The sequence below is a fragment of the Vicugna pacos genome, chromosome 17 (assembly GCF_048564905.1).
Source record: "Vicugna pacos chromosome 17, VicPac4, whole genome shotgun sequence".
In the NCBI taxonomy this organism is placed as follows: Eukaryota; Metazoa; Chordata; class Mammalia; order Artiodactyla; family Camelidae; genus Vicugna; species Vicugna pacos.
The window spans coordinates 19,044,855-19,063,626 of NC_133003.1; the positions used below are offsets into that span (position 1 = coordinate 19,044,855).

At 51.2% G+C, this 18,772-nt stretch overlaps 1 protein-coding gene across 3 annotated transcripts in view; it reads right to left on the minus strand.

The window, feature by feature from the left end:
* Window positions 1-2,401: 2,401 nt before the first annotated feature.
* Window positions 2,402-18,772, minus strand: part of SLC6A20 (solute carrier family 6 member 20) — a 30,622-nt gene continuing 14,251 nt past the window's right edge. For 2 of the 3 annotated variants that reach the window (XM_006200714.4, XM_072941117.1), the window contains exons 4-11: window positions 17,377-17,604; window positions 14,142-14,252; window positions 13,038-13,279; window positions 12,007-12,169; window positions 9,049-9,253; window positions 7,116-7,275; window positions 4,652-4,817; window positions 2,402-2,917 (exon numbers count right to left, since the gene is read on the minus strand). In XM_006200714.4, the coding sequence (XP_006200776.3) occupies window positions 2,768-2,917; window positions 4,652-4,817; window positions 7,116-7,275; window positions 9,049-9,253; window positions 12,007-12,169; window positions 13,038-13,279; window positions 14,142-14,252; window positions 17,377-17,604 (1,425 nt within the window). In that variant the 3' untranslated portion in view covers window positions 2,402-2,767. Of the gene's footprint in view, window positions 2,918-4,651; window positions 4,818-5,308; window positions 5,441-7,115; window positions 7,276-9,048; window positions 9,254-12,006; window positions 12,170-13,037; window positions 13,280-14,141; window positions 14,253-17,376; window positions 17,605-18,772 lie in introns of those variants that run through there. The other variant, XR_012060615.1, reaches the window with a different exon arrangement.

The following is an 18,772-nucleotide window of genomic DNA, read 5'->3' on the forward strand; positions in this document are numbered from 1 at the left end:
GACCCCGAAACGGGCAGACTGCCCAGGACACCTCTCAAAGGGACTGGAAACATTCTGCAGCAATCCGGAAGAGCTCACATTCTGCTTAAACCCAGGAAATTTTTTTCCCCTAATTTTTCTTCTGGACTCTACCCTTCCTGTTCTCGTGTCCTCATGTGCTGCACCCGTGCGGTCTCACTGCGTGTGACGACGGGAACGTGGGAAGGGCAACAGAAAAGAGACTAGGTAGATTCTCCTTCCCTTCTCTATTTTCCTATTTTTTTTTCTTTTACAAAATGAGCTCGTATGTTTACACAATGAGAGAAAAATCTCATGTCAATAGTGAGCTCTCAAAACTGCAACCCATAAATAACAACAAAAAACCTAGAGACATACTTGTTTAGGGTTTTATTGATGACAATTGCTAAAAACCCAAATACTTCTCTACATGATTTCTTAGACAAGTCAAGAGTTTCTAAGCCAAGAGTCGGTATGCTTTTAGTATAAATAGAAAGCTTTCTGGAGTCTGTGATCTGGCCACAATGCCGTGGTTAGTGCTGAAGGCTCAGGGGTCGAATGTGCCTTTTTCTCTCCAGCTTATCAGAGGAGAGTGCGCAGACGTCAGGTGACCGCTGTTGTGCGGTCCCTACAAAACAGTCACCGGGGAGTTTCCGAGACGGGACTTGGTGGTTCAGGAGGATTACTGCCACTTACTGAAGTCTCAGGAGACAGAATAAAACCAGATCAAAACTGGAAATATTTTCACCTGGGACACATCAGTCTATAATAATGAGACTTCATCTCTCTGACGTTCATGAGCAAAAATTATTCTGTAGAAGTGACTTTTCCATACAATGAGAAATGCTTTCCAACTTTTAAAGGCCATTTTTGATGTAAATGTGCCTGAGTGCACAACACAGTTTCCTTTTTAGATGGGGCCATGGTTCTCAGATTTGTCTATTTCAGGGCATGGACTGGACACTGGGAGTTTAAATGCTCCCAGGTGGTTCTAAGGGCGGCAAGGTAGAGGGCACTGAGGTACAGCTACTGTGAACAAAGTGATGTTCGAGAACAAGGCTGTCTCCACGTCCCTGAGGGTACCAGGCACTCGGGGCGGAAACAGCCTGCTGATGACTGATCCCAGGAAGGGCGGCTCTACTGTAAGACAGCGACCATGACTGGGGCCGAGCTGGAGACTGACCTGTAGGGATTCAGGAACAGACTCAGGGCTGCAGGGCTGCCCTCGAGTGTGCTCACTCTTGTTCCAGCCTTGATCACTGAAGTTTTCTGACACCAAAGAGCCCTTGGATGAGACATCCAGGTCTGACTGATGCATGCATTTTAAAGCCATGTGACCTTATTATACCTGGCCCTCTGGTGAAGCTGGAGATACTGATAAGATGGCAGCTCAAGACAGCAGAAGACCTTTCTCATGCCTGATTTACTTATAGGGACGTTAGTAGCATGAAAAACAACTTAAAAAAAAAAAAGACATCTCCAGCTGATGTCCCAAGTGAGTGTTTAAGCGTCTTTAAAGATGTCTGTACAAATCCACCCAAAGAAAGTTTCCTGAAGTCCATGGTCTCAGAGAAGCACAGATGTTGGAACAGGAAGGGTTCCTTGCACTTCAGGGATGACCTTGACTTACTTATTGCAGTTAAAAAAAAAAGACAAGACAGGTGACCTTCCCACGGTGGATGATGCTGTATCGTAAATATGGCGTCTTCAGTGACAAGATGCTCTGTTTGAGATACATCCATTTTAGAAAACTTATGCACAGATCATTTAAAATTGATTTTAAGTCATATTGATGGTTTTTCCTAGAAAGAGTTGGTCATCATGTCCAAATAGAAGCTTCAGTCTGTGCGGACAAGGTTTCACATCCATCCTCCTGGAGGCTCTGACAGCTGGTCCATCCACTGAGACGGCGGGGCAGGGGCTGTCTGCAGCGAAGCCCCATGTCACCCCGCCAAAGTTGGTTTGAGGTGGCAAACTGTATGTTGGGGCAATTTTTGGTTTGTTTTTCTTTTTGTTGGGGGGGATTTGGTTTATTTATTTATTTAGTTAGTTTAATGGTGGCACTGGGGATTGAACCCAGGACCGCATGCATGCTAAGCATGCGCTCTACCACTGAGCTATACCCTCCCCTTAAATTGGGGCAACTTTTGTAGAGAGGACTAGTCCTGGACCCACTGTGAGGGAGCTCGGATTAGGGAAAAGTGACCCCCTTGGTGAGCCCCGAACAAAGGCCTTCTTTCTTCACGGCCAGTCGGTCCCCTTAGTGAAGGAGAACACAGGGGTTGCCTATTCAATGTGGCTGAAAATAAGAGAACTAATTGTGTACTGATGACATTCAGATTTGTCATCTCAGGCCCTTACAATACAACTGCCCTGTATAGTTTGAGATCTCTACAGGAAAACAAACATTGCTCACATTTTATTCCATAAAAATTATAGTCACATTTCAGCTCACAGTGTGGCCTAGTTCTAGGACCTTCCTAGAGCCAAGCAATTGTCTTAAGACCGCCTGGAGAACCCTGCCTCTTTGGTGATGGTTGGGGGGCGGGCATCTGGGTGTGACCCCAAGGGGAGGGGGAAGGAGAGGGACGGCTTGGCGAGCAGGGTCGGGGTTCCTCTTGAGGGACTCAGCTCCCTCCACACCCTCCTAATCCTTTATAGACTCAGCAAGATGATGGGCTGAAGGCTTCCCGAGTCACTGTCTCAGACAGCAGCAGAGGCGGCTCCGCCTGGACCTGGCAGCTGACGGGGTCTCTGGGAGGCCCGGCTGTCAGGCCCCAGGGACTGTGTCTCCCCGTTTGAGGCACCGTGTGATGAAAGTCCCCAGGGCCACCAGAGGGATGCACATGGTGGAGGAAGCCACGAGTAGCCCGATGATGGCCAGTGCATACGGTGGGTAATCCTTGGTCACAAGCTGGCCCTGAAAGGAGAACCTGAGTGTCAGCACAAAGAATCTCCCGCCCAAAACCTTCTGAGGGCACTGCGTGCCCCAGGCCTTGGGCCTCCAGTGGGGGGAAGACAGCACTGGAGGCTGGGCGTCCTTGTGCCCGGGGCCGCTCCAGCTCTGCACGCAGGTCACTAGTGCGTCTACTGTTCCCCCCTCACTTCCTCATTCTCTTCCATGACCTTCAACCAGCGTGTGTGGAGCTCCTGTTTGGAGCTACTCCACAGACCAACCACAGGAATAATCAGGGGGCCTTCTGTTCCAGACACCAGTTGGGCACCGAAATGCAGGGGCTGCGCTTGCCCGATGCCGCCTGATAGAACTTTCCATGATGGGAGGAACGCTGCCCAATATTGCAGCCATCAGATATGGGAGGCCACGCAGCCCTGGGGTCTGGCAGTGAGACTCAACAACTGAATTTGTAATTTTAATTTAATGAATGTAGATTTCAATAGCCACTTGTGGTTATTAGCTACCATGTCGAATAACACAACTCTGGTCTCAAGAAAAGACTTGATGGGCCCCGGGACTCAGCTGGTAGAATGATGGACGTTTCCCTAGATGCAAAACTGATGAGAAACCAAACGAGGCCAAAAAGGCAATAAATGCCAGCTTTCCATGGAGGACCCAGGGGACAGCTCTGTCCAGGGAGCAGGTGTTTGCTGTCAATCCAAGTGAGGTCTGCAAACCAAAATGCCACACAGAGTGGCTGGTGTGGGGGAACCAGCCCACCAACTTTTTATTGCTGGTCTGTTACTCTCTGTGTTCTCTGTGACAAGGACAGAAATTGGGAGGAAACATTTGGAAACTATTTTAGCAATTTGACAGCATAATCCTGTATCCTCTGATTCTGATAGGTATTTGGCGCTTGTATTTAATAAATGTTCTTTCAAGTAAATCACTGTGACTGCATTTTTCCAAAGTATCAGTTTGTTGTGGAATGGAGCAAACACCCGGTTCCTTCCCTGCGGGGTGGGAAGCCCTGATCGGCACCCACCGCTGCTGGAACCAGACCTGGGGGCCCTCCCGGCCTCCCTGCAGCTGTGTGGGGCTGGAGCCCCAGGCTCTCGCACCTGTCTGCACACTCCACACATACCATATGCTACAAGGCAGCATCTTCCACTCACGGAGGAAGAAATGCAAACTGGCCGGTAGGATTCCTTTCCTCAAAAAGTAACTGTCCTATGAAAGCGTGTGTGTGCAAGGAGTCAGGGCTGACTCTCAGGGAGGCTCTGATACAGCCACCCTGGCTGTCCCAATCCTGACCTGGTGCCCTCTGCTGGGTGAGCAGATGCTGCCCGGCCCCCATCTGTCTTTTCCGTCCCAGCCACACCCGGACCGGACCCTCCCAGGATCCAGCAATTCAAGTGTTGATGCCAGCTCCTGCCTCACCCAGCTCCGCAGGTGCCTTCCAGGGGTCAGGGGTAAGGGGACATGCCCTCCAGGCTTGCTGGGTCTCCTCTCAGTGGCCTCAGGGGACGGAGGTCAGAGGCGGCTGGCTGAGGGTCACGGGCAGCCGGGAAGCTCTGCAGGGAGTCTCGCTCCCTCTTCACTGCGGCACATGTGAAAAACTCCCGACCCAGCTCTGCTGTCTGGGCTGAGTGTTTTTAAACACCTGGCTGATGTGTCCACATTGTGACAAACAACCTACCCACACCCTCGGGAGAGCTCCTGGGCTTCAGAAAACTGAAGGCCCCAGACAGCAGGTACCTCGGAGGCGTCCCAGGCCTGGTAGCGCAGGGTCCCGGTCATGATGTAGTCGCTCAGGTAGAAGACAAAGAGGCTGACGATGAGCAGCGGGCTCACGCCGGCCCACATGGCCTTCCAGTACCAGCTGAGCTTGCGGCCAGTCATGGCCCGAAGGTCGCTTTCAAATCTATTTGGATATCGGGGAAAGTCTGGATTATCCATGCTGTTGGAGCCGGGGTTCCAGCCCTCATGTCCCCGTCTGCATAGGAGGATTCTGTTCCGGGCACCACTGAGGTTTGCACATGACCACTGGGCCCTGTGACTCCTTCTGGGGAGTGGGGTGCTGGGCCTTGGGAGGGGAGGGGGCTGAGGCCGCCCCAGAGGGGACGAGGCAACCACCCGCAGATAAGTGGACGTCAGAGGACATCCTCCTGGTGCTGGCCTTGGGATGGAGGCTGCAGGTGTAGACGTGGGAACAGAAGGCCTGCCAGGACACCTGTGACTCCATCCTCAACACCAGGGGACCCTGAGGGCAGCCCTGCCCCACCCCTCCCACCCTGCTGTCTATCAGCGACTCTCCTGCTGAAAGGTCCCAAGAGGGGAATCTCATTTGTTTCAGAGACCTGGGCAGGCTTCCTGGGGTGGGTGGGGGTGGTTCAAACCTGGGACCAGAATCACCTTCGCTCAGGCCCGTTGGCGCTGGTGTGGAGCAGTGCTTCCCAAATGCAGGAGCCCGCAGACCCCCACTGTGATTTCCATCACGTCTGTGGACTGTCTCTTTTCACTTTTCTTTTAAATGGATTCTTTCTCCTGAGTTTAGCAATAGCACAACAGCATGCACTTTATGGATTTCTATCCATGGACTTGATTGGCTAATCACATGTTTCTCTAATACACACACACGATTAGGGAAGGTATCTCCAGCACTTTGGGAAACGCTGACCCAGCCATCGCCCCATTTCACAGAGGAGGGACCGAAGCCCGGGGTGCCTGAGGGCACCCAGGTAGTGGCAGACCCAGGGCCAGAACCTGGATTGGTGTCCTACCTCCAGTCCAAGGCCTTTGAAACCGCTCCCCAGGGCGGGAGAGGCAGCTGTGGAGGAGGGGTTGGGGTGGGGGTGAGGCTGTCCAGGTGGCAACCACAGTCCCAGCCTCTCCAGGACCTACCCTGTGTCCTGAGTTCCCATATCACCACCTGCCCCCGTGCTGCCACTGACCTAGCGGGGCCCTGGGCTCTAGGCCACCATTGCATAGTGGACACGGGATTCTCAAAACTGCACATGGCAGAAAGTGCTGCATTATCTAGTCGCTTTACATCCCCTGCCCCCTGCTTCCTGGAGATAAGAGGCTTGAAGAGAGGGCTGCAGAAGAAAAGGGAGCGTGGTACTGCTGCCGTGTGGCCACCAGATGGCGCTGTATCCCTATAAAATACCCAGAGAACTTTATTTCTGTCCCAACTTCCACCTCTTACCACCCACCTCGCAGCTGTGGGGGGACTGGAGCCCCTCTCCAGCACCTCCAGGGGCCCTAGGTTCTCTCTCCCCAGCCTCCTGTCTTTCCCCCGAAACACCCATCCTCTCCGGTGCCTGTTATACTGGCATTTCCTAGGAGAACAATTACTCCCAGTTTACCCAGGACTTCCCCAGGTTTAGCGCTGAAAGTTCCACATCCCGGGAAAGCTCTCAGTCTGGGAAAATGGGGACAGCTGTTCACTCTAACACTAGTGTCCTCACGATGTTAGTAGCTTGGCAGGGCAAAGGGCTTTCCTTGATCACAGAAGTTTTAGAAATGCTGCAAATTATAACCTCCTCTTTGAGATTCACAGTTGCCTTTAAGGCTCTGAGAAGACCTCCGGGAAAGAAATCTGGACTTTGTTTAACTTGTGAATTCTGGGCCCCCCGCCTCCCCCATCTGCTCAATCAACCTAGGAGTGGAGCGCCTGGTGGCTCTGCCATGAAGTCAAGCTTGAAAACTGCTTTAAATCAGTGGTTCTCAGCCCAGCTGCAGGTCCATCACTAGGGAGATTTAATTACTTCGTAATTAAAAAATTACTTCCAGTGCTGCCCTGTGCACCAGGACTGGGGACTCAGCTACCTGAATTTGGCAAATTTTCTAAGGCCTGAGTTATTAACTCTACTTTAATCAGTTGACTTGAAAAATACTAACGTTGGCCATGATTAGTGTATCTAGTGCCTGGAGGCACGATTCCCTGCCCAGGGAAGGTGTTGGGGTCCAGCAGGGGCAAGAGGAAAAGGTTCTATACTAAAAGATAAAAATACAGAAAATAGAGAAGATATTAGCTGAAGGCAGACTGAGGGTGGAATTGAGGCCCAGAATTAGCTGAGATTCGGGGGCAGAGAAAAAAACTTGGAAAAACTTAAGGGTAAAGAGAAAAGTGAAACGCACACTGGGAACCAACTGTTCTTGTGGGACGGGGCTTCGTGGGTGGGATTCCCTTGCAGCTGTCGGGGCGGGGCCTCCTCACCTCCTCAGCCCGTACAGGTAACACACGGCGACCGTCTCCACCAGGACGATCAGCAGCAGGGACAGCGTGGCCGCATAGTCGTTGAAGATGTCGAACCAGTAGTTGCCGGCCTCCGTGGTGAACACCATGCCGATGGCGCAGTTGACGAAGCACACCAGACCTGGGGCGCGAGACCACCTGCTCACCTGCCTGAGACCCCTGCCTGTTCATCCCGTTTCCTACGGGGCCGAGCCAGGGACTCCAAGGAGGTTCTGACCATTTGAGTCATCCTCGTGGGTTGGAAGAGCTGCTGTGGACTGGCCTCTCTGCACGTGTGTGCCACGTGTGTGGGTTGTGGGGCATGGGGCAAAGGTGTTCCAAGGAGTGACCGCAGGAATCGCTGATGTTAATTCATAGAGAAGGCCACCAGGTGGCAGCAAACTAAGGAACTGAGGAAGTTGCAGGCGCTGCTGTCAGGAGGTTCTCACCCAGGCTGTGTCTGGTGATGTTACCTCAACAAGTCAGTCCCTGAGCTCATGGGAGGTGAATCAGAGGAGATTTGAGCTGCACGGTGCCCCTCTCAAGACTGCCTAAAGAGGACTCGCTCACATCTGAGTACAAGAGGAAGTAGGGAGGGGAAGGGAAGAAACGTTCACCCAGCTCCCTCTGCACCCCAGGCACTTGCCATTCATTGGATCCTTCAGCCTTTGAAGCAGGTTTCAGTAGCTACCTTTTACAGACAGAAAGCCAATGCTCAGAGATGTCGGGTAATTTTCCCAACATCCCACAGCACGTAAGAAGCAGAGTTGGGATTCAGACTCAGGCCCTTCTGCCTCCAGAACCTGGGTTCTTGTCCTAGTCTCCGCTGCCTCCCTTGGACACCCCACCAAGTATTTAACTCTAACGCTCCCACCTGCCCTGCCCTTTCCACTGCCACACCCTCGACCACCAGCCCCCGAGCCCCACTGACATCCTGAGGGAGATACACAAGGAGAACAGGCTATATGCTGGTGCGGGGCTGAAGGCACACATAATGCTGGCTCCTGAGGCCAGGAGCAAGGAGGGTGCTAAGTGCCAGAAGGCTCTGCTGGGAGCTGGGTTGACTTGGGCGGGGAAAGGGATGTCCTGGATGTGGTGGAATGGTGTCACTAAAGGCAGGGGTGTGGTCACAGTGTCCTCCAGACACTGGCAGGTTAGAGAGAAGCAGATGGGTGGTGGAGTGAAACAGGGAAAGGCAGGCTTGGAAAAACAGGTTCTTTCCCTAACAACACAAATGTCCACCAACAGCAGAATGGGTAGGTAAACTGTGGTGGGCGGTTTTACGATGGATTATTACACAAACAGAAGAGAGACTGATGACTGCTACTTGCAACATGGGTGGATCTCACAGACACAGTCTGAGTGGAGACAACAGACACAAAGAGGAACTGGGTGACTTCACTATATGAAAATTCAGAACAGGAAAAACAAACCTAAAATGGTAGCTCTCGGAACAGAGGTGACTCCTGGGGTGAGGGGGGTACTGACTGGGGATGGAGTGAGAAGGGGCCCCCCAGGGAGCAGGAAATGCTCTGTACCTTGATCTAGGTGGTGGTTCATTGGGTTTGAGCTTAAGAAATGTACACAGTGTAACTGTTATACTTCAATTCACGCAAACAAAGACAGGAGTGGGTTCTCTGCTGGCCCGGAGAGCTTCGAGTGCCAGCTTGGGGAGTCTGGCCTCTGCCCAACGTTGGGGTGGCCACTCCACTTCCCTATGACGTGGAGAACCAGATGCTTGGGGGAATCACAGGCACCAGGCCCCAGATGGCCCGAAGTGGACCAAAGCCAGGGCAGAACCCCTGGGAGGTTTCCGCTGCCCCCAGGGGCCACTTCAGTAACCACATGGCCCCTGAGGAGACTCCTCCCTCCACTCACCTCCCCGACTCCACTGCCCTGCGGGCTGGTCCCTCACCTGAGATGGCCTCCTTGGGCAGGTAGCTGGAGATGGCCTTGCTGTCGGTCAGAGGGGTGAGGATGGCGGCCGTGTTCCCCAGCATGCTCCCGATGCCCAGCATCAGCAGCATGAAGAAGTAGAGCACAGACCACAGCTGGGACACCTCCATGTTTTTGATGGCCTCGGTGTAGACGATGAAAGCCAGCCCGGTGCCCTGGACAGCCTGCCCACGGGGAGAAGGTACCAGTTACACACCCAGGGGGCCTGGGGCTCCTGAAACACCCCTGCTGCTAAGTCACTCGGGGGCCCTCAGAATGGGCCCTGAGAATACGCAGCCCCTCAGGTGGAGCTGGGCTAGACGGGCACATGGGCTATCATGGAGCCCGTATCTGCAAAGTGGGAGAAGACAATCAGTCAGCAGGGAACACTGAGTTCTCCTCTCCTGCCCCAACTCGCACCAATTCTGAATCAAATATAATAAAACCACATATGTACAAATTCTGCTTCCCGTATCAGGACCGACGGGGTGCTCTGAGGCCTAGTGGCTAAGAGCTGAGGGGAGATGGTGGAGCCAGAATGGTGGGGAGTGGGCCTGGCCACCGGGCCACAGTGCTGCTAGTGGCCTGATTCATGCCATGGTAGCGCTGTTGTGGAGAGACTGAGCTGTGGACCCAGAGCCTGGAACTCCTGCCTGAGGAGGTTGATAGGGGTCATGGGTGGGGCGCGCCCCCTGGTGGCCAGCAGAAGCAGCAGCAGGAGAAACACTGGGAAAGCTTCCATTGCAGATCTAAAGGGGTCACCTACAAGACCAAGAGGACCGAGCAGTGGGAGTGCAAACAGAGTTTTACAAACCCATGAGAAGACAGGCCACTATGAGTGAAGAGTCATCAGGAGTAAGAACTAAGATTCAGAACACCCTTCCCCTAGGATGGCAGGTGCTGGATTGTCAGATTCGAAATACAGGTCAGCTCAATGCCACACCAGTGAGGACAGCGGGATTCATCTGCCCTGGGCACAGACCTAAGGGAGTGATCATTTATCCAGACTTTAAAACCAAAGGTGGCCTGTTTATTATTATTATCATGACCTGGCAATTCTAAATAGTTTCAGTGATAAAACACTCCCTTGCCCGTGGTCAACACTGGAACAGCTACATAGGATGTGTTTAAAGAAACAAAAGGTAAAATTACAAAGATAAACATATAACAAGAAACTCCTGGAATGAAAAGCAAATTTGAAAAAAAGAGTATCTAAAAAAATAATTGAATTAAAAGGCTCAATTGACAGTTAATACCACCTGCAGCTGAAGACAGAATTCATGAGCTGGGCAACACATCCCAGGAATGAATCATAATGAAGCAAAAAAAAAAAAAAAAAGTAAGATGGGAGAGAAAATAGACATGGAGGGCAGGATGAGAAGGTCACCAGAGGTCTAAATGAAATTCAAAAGGAGAAAAAAGGAGAGGCAATGATTAAGAGATAAGAGGCTTGAATTTTCCAAAACTGATAAGATACATGGATCCAGGAAGTCCAAACTCACCCAAGACTAGACTGGATAAACAAAAACACTTCCATTCTCAGATTGCAGAGGCCAAAACAAAGGGCAGGTGATGAGGAAGCCAGAGAGAAAGAACTTGGGTAACTAAGTGCTTACAAAGAATGAAAGAGTATTTCAAAGCAACAGTGAAAGAAACACAAGGCAGATAAATTCAGAGTGTGGAGAAAAAATATCTGTTAACCTGGAGTTTTCTACTTAGGGTAAAACTGTCTTTAATAAGTGAGGGCTAAACATAAATATTTACATACAGACAAAACCTGAGAAATTTCACCATCCAGAAAACTGCTGCAAAGGAATTTATTTTAAGGGAGAACCCTGCCCCCCCACCCCTCCCCTACTCCCAAGCAAGAAAGCTTTCTTTTGCAAAAAAAACCCAACAATGGTAGAAATTGGGGGGAAAATTGATAGCAGTTACAATACCAACAAAACAATAAGGTACCTAGACATCAAGGTGCAAACGTGCCAGAATATTCATGGAGAAAATCAGTTGAAGAATATAAAAGAAGACCCCAGTAACTGATAAGATAAAGCCTGTTCCTGAATCAAGTGATAATTCAAAAAATATTATTTCTCCTCAAATTACATTATAAAATCAACGCAATTGGAATAAACAATTATTAAAGGGATTTTTTTCGATGGAACTTGTCAAATTGACCCAAAAATTAATATGAAAAATAAAGGTCCCAGCATAGCAAATTCTGTAAAATATAAATAAGGGTGATTTTAATAGCAAGAAATTTTTTTTTAAAAACCCAATGTCTATTAGTAAGGGAATGGATAAATAAATAGTGGTATATTTGGGTGATGAAATAAAAATGCAGTTTTTGAAATGAATGCGAGTCCACCTGTATCACTATAGTCCGATCTCAAAAATAAAATGTTGAATAAGAAAGATCTCTCCCAAGACCACTTGTTTCCACTTAAAAACTGCCAACAAAAGCAGTGATATTACTCACGAATAAATATGGGTAAAAAAGATGTCAGAATGAGGGTTCTGGCATCTGGTGAGCAGGGAAAGCTCTGGGGCCAGTAGCAAAGGGGACTTTAACTTTGTCCCCAAATGTTCTTTTCTTTTATATACAAAAACCTGAGTCCAAAATGACAAAATGTTTACAGTTGTTCACTCTGAGGGGTGGTTATATGGTTATTATGTTATTCTTTGTACTTTCCTCTGTTTTGAAAATTTAAAAAGAGAAAAGTTCAAGGAAGAAAGGACACAGGGGCCCCAAAGGAACTCGGCAGTGACTAGGATTCCTGCGCGGCACCCGGGAGAGTGGTGGGCAGGGCGCTCCCGTCTCCTAAGAGGCACAGCAAAGAGAATTCAGAGCTGTCCTTGATTTTCCTGGGACGTATCCCTCAGGGTGCAGCTCTCAAAGGCCCCTGGAGAGAAGCAAGCCGAGACTTCGCCAGCACCTTACCGTGTCGAGCTCCGTTTCCAAGCTGCAGTTTTTAATTTGTGGGAACACCTCGTTGTATTTGCTCGGATAGGCAGATGCTAGGTAGCCCTTCACCTGTTCCAGGTTGCTGGCTGTCAAAAAGCCATCTTCAAGGTCGAAAGAGTTGGTCAGCAGCAGAATCACCCTGCAGAGCAGAGGGTCAGACTGACCTTCGCTGATTACAAAGGCCGTTGTCGCCAAACCCTCTGTCTCTTCTTTCTGATTTAGGAGAGGTGGTTCCAACAAAGGGGATCTGTTGACTGGTGAGCTTTCAAAGGGTAGGGCGATTCTGAATGGCTTTGAGGAAGCCTCAAATAGGAATAGTGGTGACCAAAGGAACCAAACCCATGCAGCTGGGCGATTTTAACCTCTGGACCAGCGCTGTCCAGGAGAACTCCCTGTGATAATGGAAACGTGCTACATCAGTGCTGTCCTGTACCGTGTCCACGACCCACATGTGGCAACCAGGCGCTCGAGCAAGGCTAGAGCAAGTGAGGAGCTGATGTGAATTAATTTACATTGAAATGGAAAGCAATTTAAATCAAAATTTGTATCAATTTAACTAACATTTTAACTAATTTTAAATCAACTTACATTTCAATTTGTAAGCAGCCCCTTGTGGCTAGTGACTACTGCTCTGGACGGCGTACCTTCTGGATGATGTTTCTGCTATTTGGGGCAAGGGGCAGCAGGAAGTAGGTTCTGCAATCTCCACGGCTCGGCTGGAGAGCTCTAGGGGAGCTGGGGCAGAAGAACCTAAGGTGTGTGTGTTGAATGCCCTATTGTGCAAACTGCTTTGAACACAGGCACTGCCCTCACCCCTGCCTCAGGCTCGGCAGCTGCAGGTGGTGTGGATTTGAACCCTGGATCCCGGACGGCAGGGCTGGCGCTCTCAGCCCCACAGCCCTGGCCTTCTGGCGCCTGCCTCTTCGCAGGGGCCCCTTCGGCCCAGAGCTCTGGAGGCTCACTGCCCCACTTGAGAGGCTGGGGCCCACCGGGTGGCCCAGACTTACTTGTTCAAACAGCTTTCGTAGTTGAAGGTGGCCTTGAAGCCATAGATGGAGAAGGTGACGACGCTGGCAAAGATGGAGGTGGAGCTGTTGAGGAGGGACACGATGATGGCGTGCTTCTGGCAGTCGTTGGAGGGCTCGTTGTAGCTGGCGAAGGCGATGAGGCTGCCGAAGCCCAGGCCGAGCGAGAAAAAGATCTGGGTGGCGGCGTTGATCCAGGCCTTGGGGTTGGCCAGCTGCTCCATCTGGAGAGCCAAAGGGACGAGCTGGCGAACTCTCAGATCAGCAAGGGTGGGAGGCCGAGAGGGAAGGGGCTGGTCCCCGGCACACAGCCGCTGGAGCCCAGCTCTCCTGGTCCCCACTGGTGCCCTGCCCGGCCCTTGGCAGATAAAACACAGCCTCCTGCCATCCCTCCACTGCCCCCTCCCCACAGGGGGTGTGTAGTTGAAAAGTGCAGGGTAAGGTAACTTCGGAAGGTGTTGAGCCCCCGATCTGTGACCCAGGCACTGCGTGGGTCTGGGCCTCCAGAGACGGAGGTGCTGGGGCCTAGGTCTGGGCTGTACCCCAGCACTGATACTCGGGGGCATCTGGAATGTGATGGGGGCATTAATGTGGGGAAGGGGGCGCTGCCACAGTCATACTGTTTCCAGGGACTGGATTTGCTAAATGAAGAACTTGTCCTGCCCCAAAGGCAACAGTGGCCCCTTAACGAGCAACAGCCATGGGGTGAATGGGGAGGGACCACAGAGAGCCCCGTGGAGTGTGGATTAACCCCTGTAAGGAAAGGGTGGCATGGAGGAGCGAGCAGGAGGGTGAGATGACTGGACTGATGCTCCTGGTGAACAACTCAGTCCACAGGCTGGAGGGAGGGTTCCAGGTGAGACTCGGGACAGGAGGCCAGACGTGGGGCTGGGGTAGCAGTTGGCTGGGGGGCAGTGAGGACAAGGAGGGTGGATGGAAGATTTAATGCCCCAGAATTAACAGGGCGTGGGGACTGCCTGGTGGGCTCACACCCACATCCCTGGGTGCACTAGGGCTTCCACCCACCTTTCGTGCACCCCCTTCCACCCATCCTGGAAGGTGGCAGAATGAAGGGGGCGCCCCTACCTTGGGAGTGAACATGTACACCAGCCCATTGGTGGCTCCATGGAGCGTGAGGCCCCTGATCAGGTAGATGAGGAGCACGCAGTAGGGCAGCGACGCAGTGAAGTACACCACCTGTGGGCACCAGAGGGTGGAGTCAGCCTCCTGGAGACGTGGTGACCACAGGGCCCTTTGGCCCAGGACAGACCCGCCGTCCCCACACAACACCACCGTGCCGTCTTGGCTGTTCAGGCTCCTGACAGCTGGAAAGGTATTGAGATTCTTGGTCAGACGCAGGTTCTGGGTTTGGGAAACTGGGTGGTGGGATGCAGATGCCCATGTCTGTGACCACCCGGAAATCTCTTATTCAGTGGAGAAGAGGGAACAGGTACTGAGGCCACGGTCCCCCACCCTCCCTTCAACCTGACCTTATTCCAGAAAGGATTTGAGGGCCGCCCACAAAAACATATCTATCACATTAACGTTTTAAAACTGCCAGATAAAGAAATTTGTATAAAAAGAAAATGGGGGCAATCCAGTAAGATGAACCTAAAGAAATAAGTTCACGGAATATGTGTGTGAAGAGCTGCCAAGTTTCTAAGCCAGATTCATTTCTGAGCTTCCCAGTGGCCCAGGCAAAGCAGGAAGCACAATCACTTACAAGAGTTATATTGTCTCTGAAAAGAAAAAAAACATCTAAGGGCTTGGAGGAAGGTCAGGTATCCCCAGGGCTGGGGCCTGAGAGAAGCTGGCTCATGAGTGCTGGAAAGGAAAAGAAGTGGTATTTGCTGTCTCTATAATGAATACAATAGAAACACAATGATTTTTATGAAAAGTTTCACTTCCACAGGCTTTCAAACTGCACATCAATGGAATTTTTTATCAACTAAATCCTTTCCTGCTGACATGCGTCCTGGGTTCAGGGATGTTTTATCTTTGGTTTTCACAGTGGCTTTGGAAGTAGCTCCTCATACTCTGAGTAATTTTAACATTTATAAAACCTCACAAAGGAGGCCTTCAAGTGCATGGATGCCCATCCAGGCCTGGAACTTTTTTTTCTGTATATCAACTCTTATGTGTACCAGAGCCCCTTATGTAAAGCAAAGAAATATTATTTGCAAGTTTTCTTTTGTTTGTTTTGGTGAAAGCAGTTCCCTTAGTGTTTGGGAAACATAGCTGGTGACCTATGTCCAGCATGAGCTACACTCGGCCCTCCATCCCCCCTGAGGTGTGGTGCCATCTTCCCATGAGTTTCCAAGGCTACCGGCATGGTGCTCTGTGCCCTTTCACCCTGGGGATGGAGGGCAGACGTGGGGTGTGTCTTCTCTGAATGCCTCTAAGCTGAAGTCATTGTGACTTGAGGAGAGTAATAAATCCACCTGAGATTGCAAGAAAATGAACCAGGTTCGAGATGAAAATGGATAAGAGGAAGTGAGAGGCATCTGGCCAGTGAGCTGAAGGAAGTCAAGGGACAGCAGGGGAGGGGTGACCAGTGTCCCTAACCAGTGGACACTGAGAAGACACTTAGAACAAGTCCTTGGAACCCCCCACCTTCCCCTCAGGTGAATGAGTTTCCTGGAAGGCCCTCTGGAATTGAGATCAGGCTGGCTCACTTCTGCCCTGTCAGGCAGGATTGCTGGACATGTGATCTGGCCTAAACTATTAGGAAAAGCTATTTATGACCAATCCGAAAGAAAAATCTTGGAGGGGAAAAAAGATTCCAACAGAGGAGACCAGGATATGGCGTTCATTCTGCCTTTACCAAAATTAATCCCCATAAATAGAGCTGTTGGGGCACTTCTGCCATGGAGAGGGGTGTGGCTTAAGCAGAGGAAACAGACAATAAGAATAAATAAGTTCTCAAGGCATGACATGGCCTCATTTAACAAGGTTCTGAATGATCTGGAAAAGGGATGGCCTCATTAAATCTCCAAGCTTGCAGATGTTGCCCTCAGATCTTTTGGATCATGGTCATAATAACGTGTCAAAGACAAACTGCAAAAACTTTTTTATAAACATAAAATGTCAGCCAAGCTTCAAAATGGGACAGAATGAGTTGCCGCAGGCTCTAAACTTTCCCAGGGAAGATTCGCTAGTCCCTCAGCTTGGCTGTGGGATGAGGTGCTGTTGGGGCTCAGATGCTGGCCATCGTGGGGTCTTGGAAACCAAAAGATGTCCTACCAGGCATGGTTCTGGGGTGTCACAGGGCACCTGAGGTACCATGGGCAGTTCTGGGCTTGAAGCCTCAAGACAAACATATGGGGCTGGAGGAAACAACTCAGGCGGTCCAGAGGGGTAGGACAGGTGGGCTCTTCAAACCTTCCGCAGGGAAAAGTTGGGATTGATTAAGTCATAAAAAGTGCGGGGAGAGCAAACGGGTTGGTCTCTTGGGCAAAGCTGGGTCTGCCCGCCTCTGCTCTCACTACTTGGTGCCCTTGGGTAGGTCACTTTACCTCTCTGAGCCTCAGGCCAGTGGGGCAATGAAATCTACTATGAAAGGTTGTTGCAAGATTGCAACAGTGTATACATCCATCCCATGGTGGATGGTGGATCAGCTGTGAGGAGTGACGAGTATGAGCGGGGCATGCCGGGGACCAGGGGTGTCTGCGGCAGCTTGAGAAAGACGGCAGGTGATGGAGACACTCCAGGGCAACCTTCTACGTGGAGAAGGTTAAAGAAATGTTTAGCCCCATCAGGAGTATAAGCCTGGGGATGCACCAAGAAGAAAAGGTTTTAAATCAGGCCTGACAGCTCTGCAGGGTCATTGAAAGCAGTTAGACCAAGGGTTCTCAAATTCGGCCGCAAAACAGAATCACCTGGAGAGCTTTTAAAATCCCCGTGCTGAGGTTGCACCGCAGGCTAATCACTTCGGAACCTTTGAGGGGGCACTGAGACATCAGAGTTTTAAAAGCTCTCCCGGTGGTACCAGTGTGCAGCTGAGTTTGAGAGCAAGGGTGTCTCAGGGACGTCGGCCATCATTAAAAGTTTTTAAAGAAGAGAAAACTGTCCAGTTGCTTGGTGCCCCTTTGACACTATGGGTTTAGGGCTGGGACAGAAATGCTCATCTTTCTATATACTGGGAAAGTCCTTTTTTCGAGATTTAGGGTTGCAACTTCAAGCACTGCTGGCCACCTCTATAGGTGCTAGCAGGTGATTTGTGCCAGCATCACTGTCCGTGCCCTCCTCCCCAGCGTGGCTTCTGCCCCTCGACTGCAGAGGGCAGCCGGGGCAGAGGCCCTCCCGCGCGCTGCCGCCCCACCTTGCCAGTGGACTCGGTGCCCCGCAGGATGCACAGGTACACCAGGAGCCAGGCCAGGATGAGGCACAGCGCCGGCTCCCACTGCACCGCCCCGTTTTCCTGGATGGACGGCGAGATGTTGAGGGTTTTCCGGTACCAGAAGTACTGTGTCGAGGTCGCCTTCTCGCATTCCTCGTCATAGCCCGTGCGGTTGCCATTCACTGGGCAGACAGACCACGGCAGGGGATCCTTTGGGATCAAAACAAGCATTATCCACAAAGGTGAGGGCTGAGGCCACAGGTCAGGGTGGGGAAGAAGGGAGGTGGCCCTGATGGGAGGTTCTTAGAAGAGAAGGACACTGGTCCCCAAAGGCCAGGCGGCTGAAGCGCCTGAAGACAGGGAATCGGAGGGTTTGTTGCGGGCATAGGTGGGGCTTGGGAAGAGGAGAGAGGCTGGAAGGGGCTCCACATGCTTTGCAGTGTTTGTTGAAAACTACTGAACTCTACAGTGGGTCTGAGAGACTGAATCAAAGGGACCATTGATGACAAATGAACTCTGATCCACGACCTCTGCAGCAGGCAGCCCAGAAACTCAAAACACAGCACCTGCAGCAATCGGCCCAGAGTGGTCAGAACTTGATCACTGACTGTGGCTTTCCTAACTTGTGTTCCCTCCAACTTAGGACCAAAGGGAAAGAGCCAAATATGCTCCCCTAATCAGTCACACGCGTAGCCCACCTATGGTCTCCATGCCAACAACCTCCAGTCAGGGCACACCCACAGCCTTCCATCTGCCCACCAACACGATTTCCCACTCCTCTGAATGCCTTGGAGTCTCCGCCAAATGCAAATTATGGAGCTGACTCCCTTGTTATAGCAGCTCAGAATAAACAGCCTCTGCTGGTTCTCATTTGGGTGGTTTTTGTTTATTTCCACAAGCCCCTAGCAACTCCTCACATGGATAAGACTTGGGTCCTGCCCTCACTGACTGGTGCTGGAGACAGGCATTTCCTAGGACAGGCATTGGGTTTGGAAGTTAGAGGGGGGTGCGGTTCAGCCCCTCTGCAGCCATCTTCTGCATCTAGGACAGAGATAACTGATGACTTCCTTTGAGCCTGAGTCAAGCTACATCTGAAGCAGTTCCACTCCTGGACTTTGTGGATGGAGTCAGTAAGAGCCTCTTCTGCTTCCGCTAGTTTGAAAAGAGTTCTCCATCACTTAGGAACAAAAGAGCCTAAATGTGTACAGTGAACATGACCCAGGGCCAAGCACTAAAGAGAAGTACCCAGCTGGGTAGGGGAGAGTGGATTAAATTCTGGCTTGGAGGGAGATGGGGGTTAGGGAACCCAACTTTGCTCTGTCAAGAACAGCTCCACGTTAATCAGTTTCCCAGCTCAGACTTCATTAGACAAAAACCC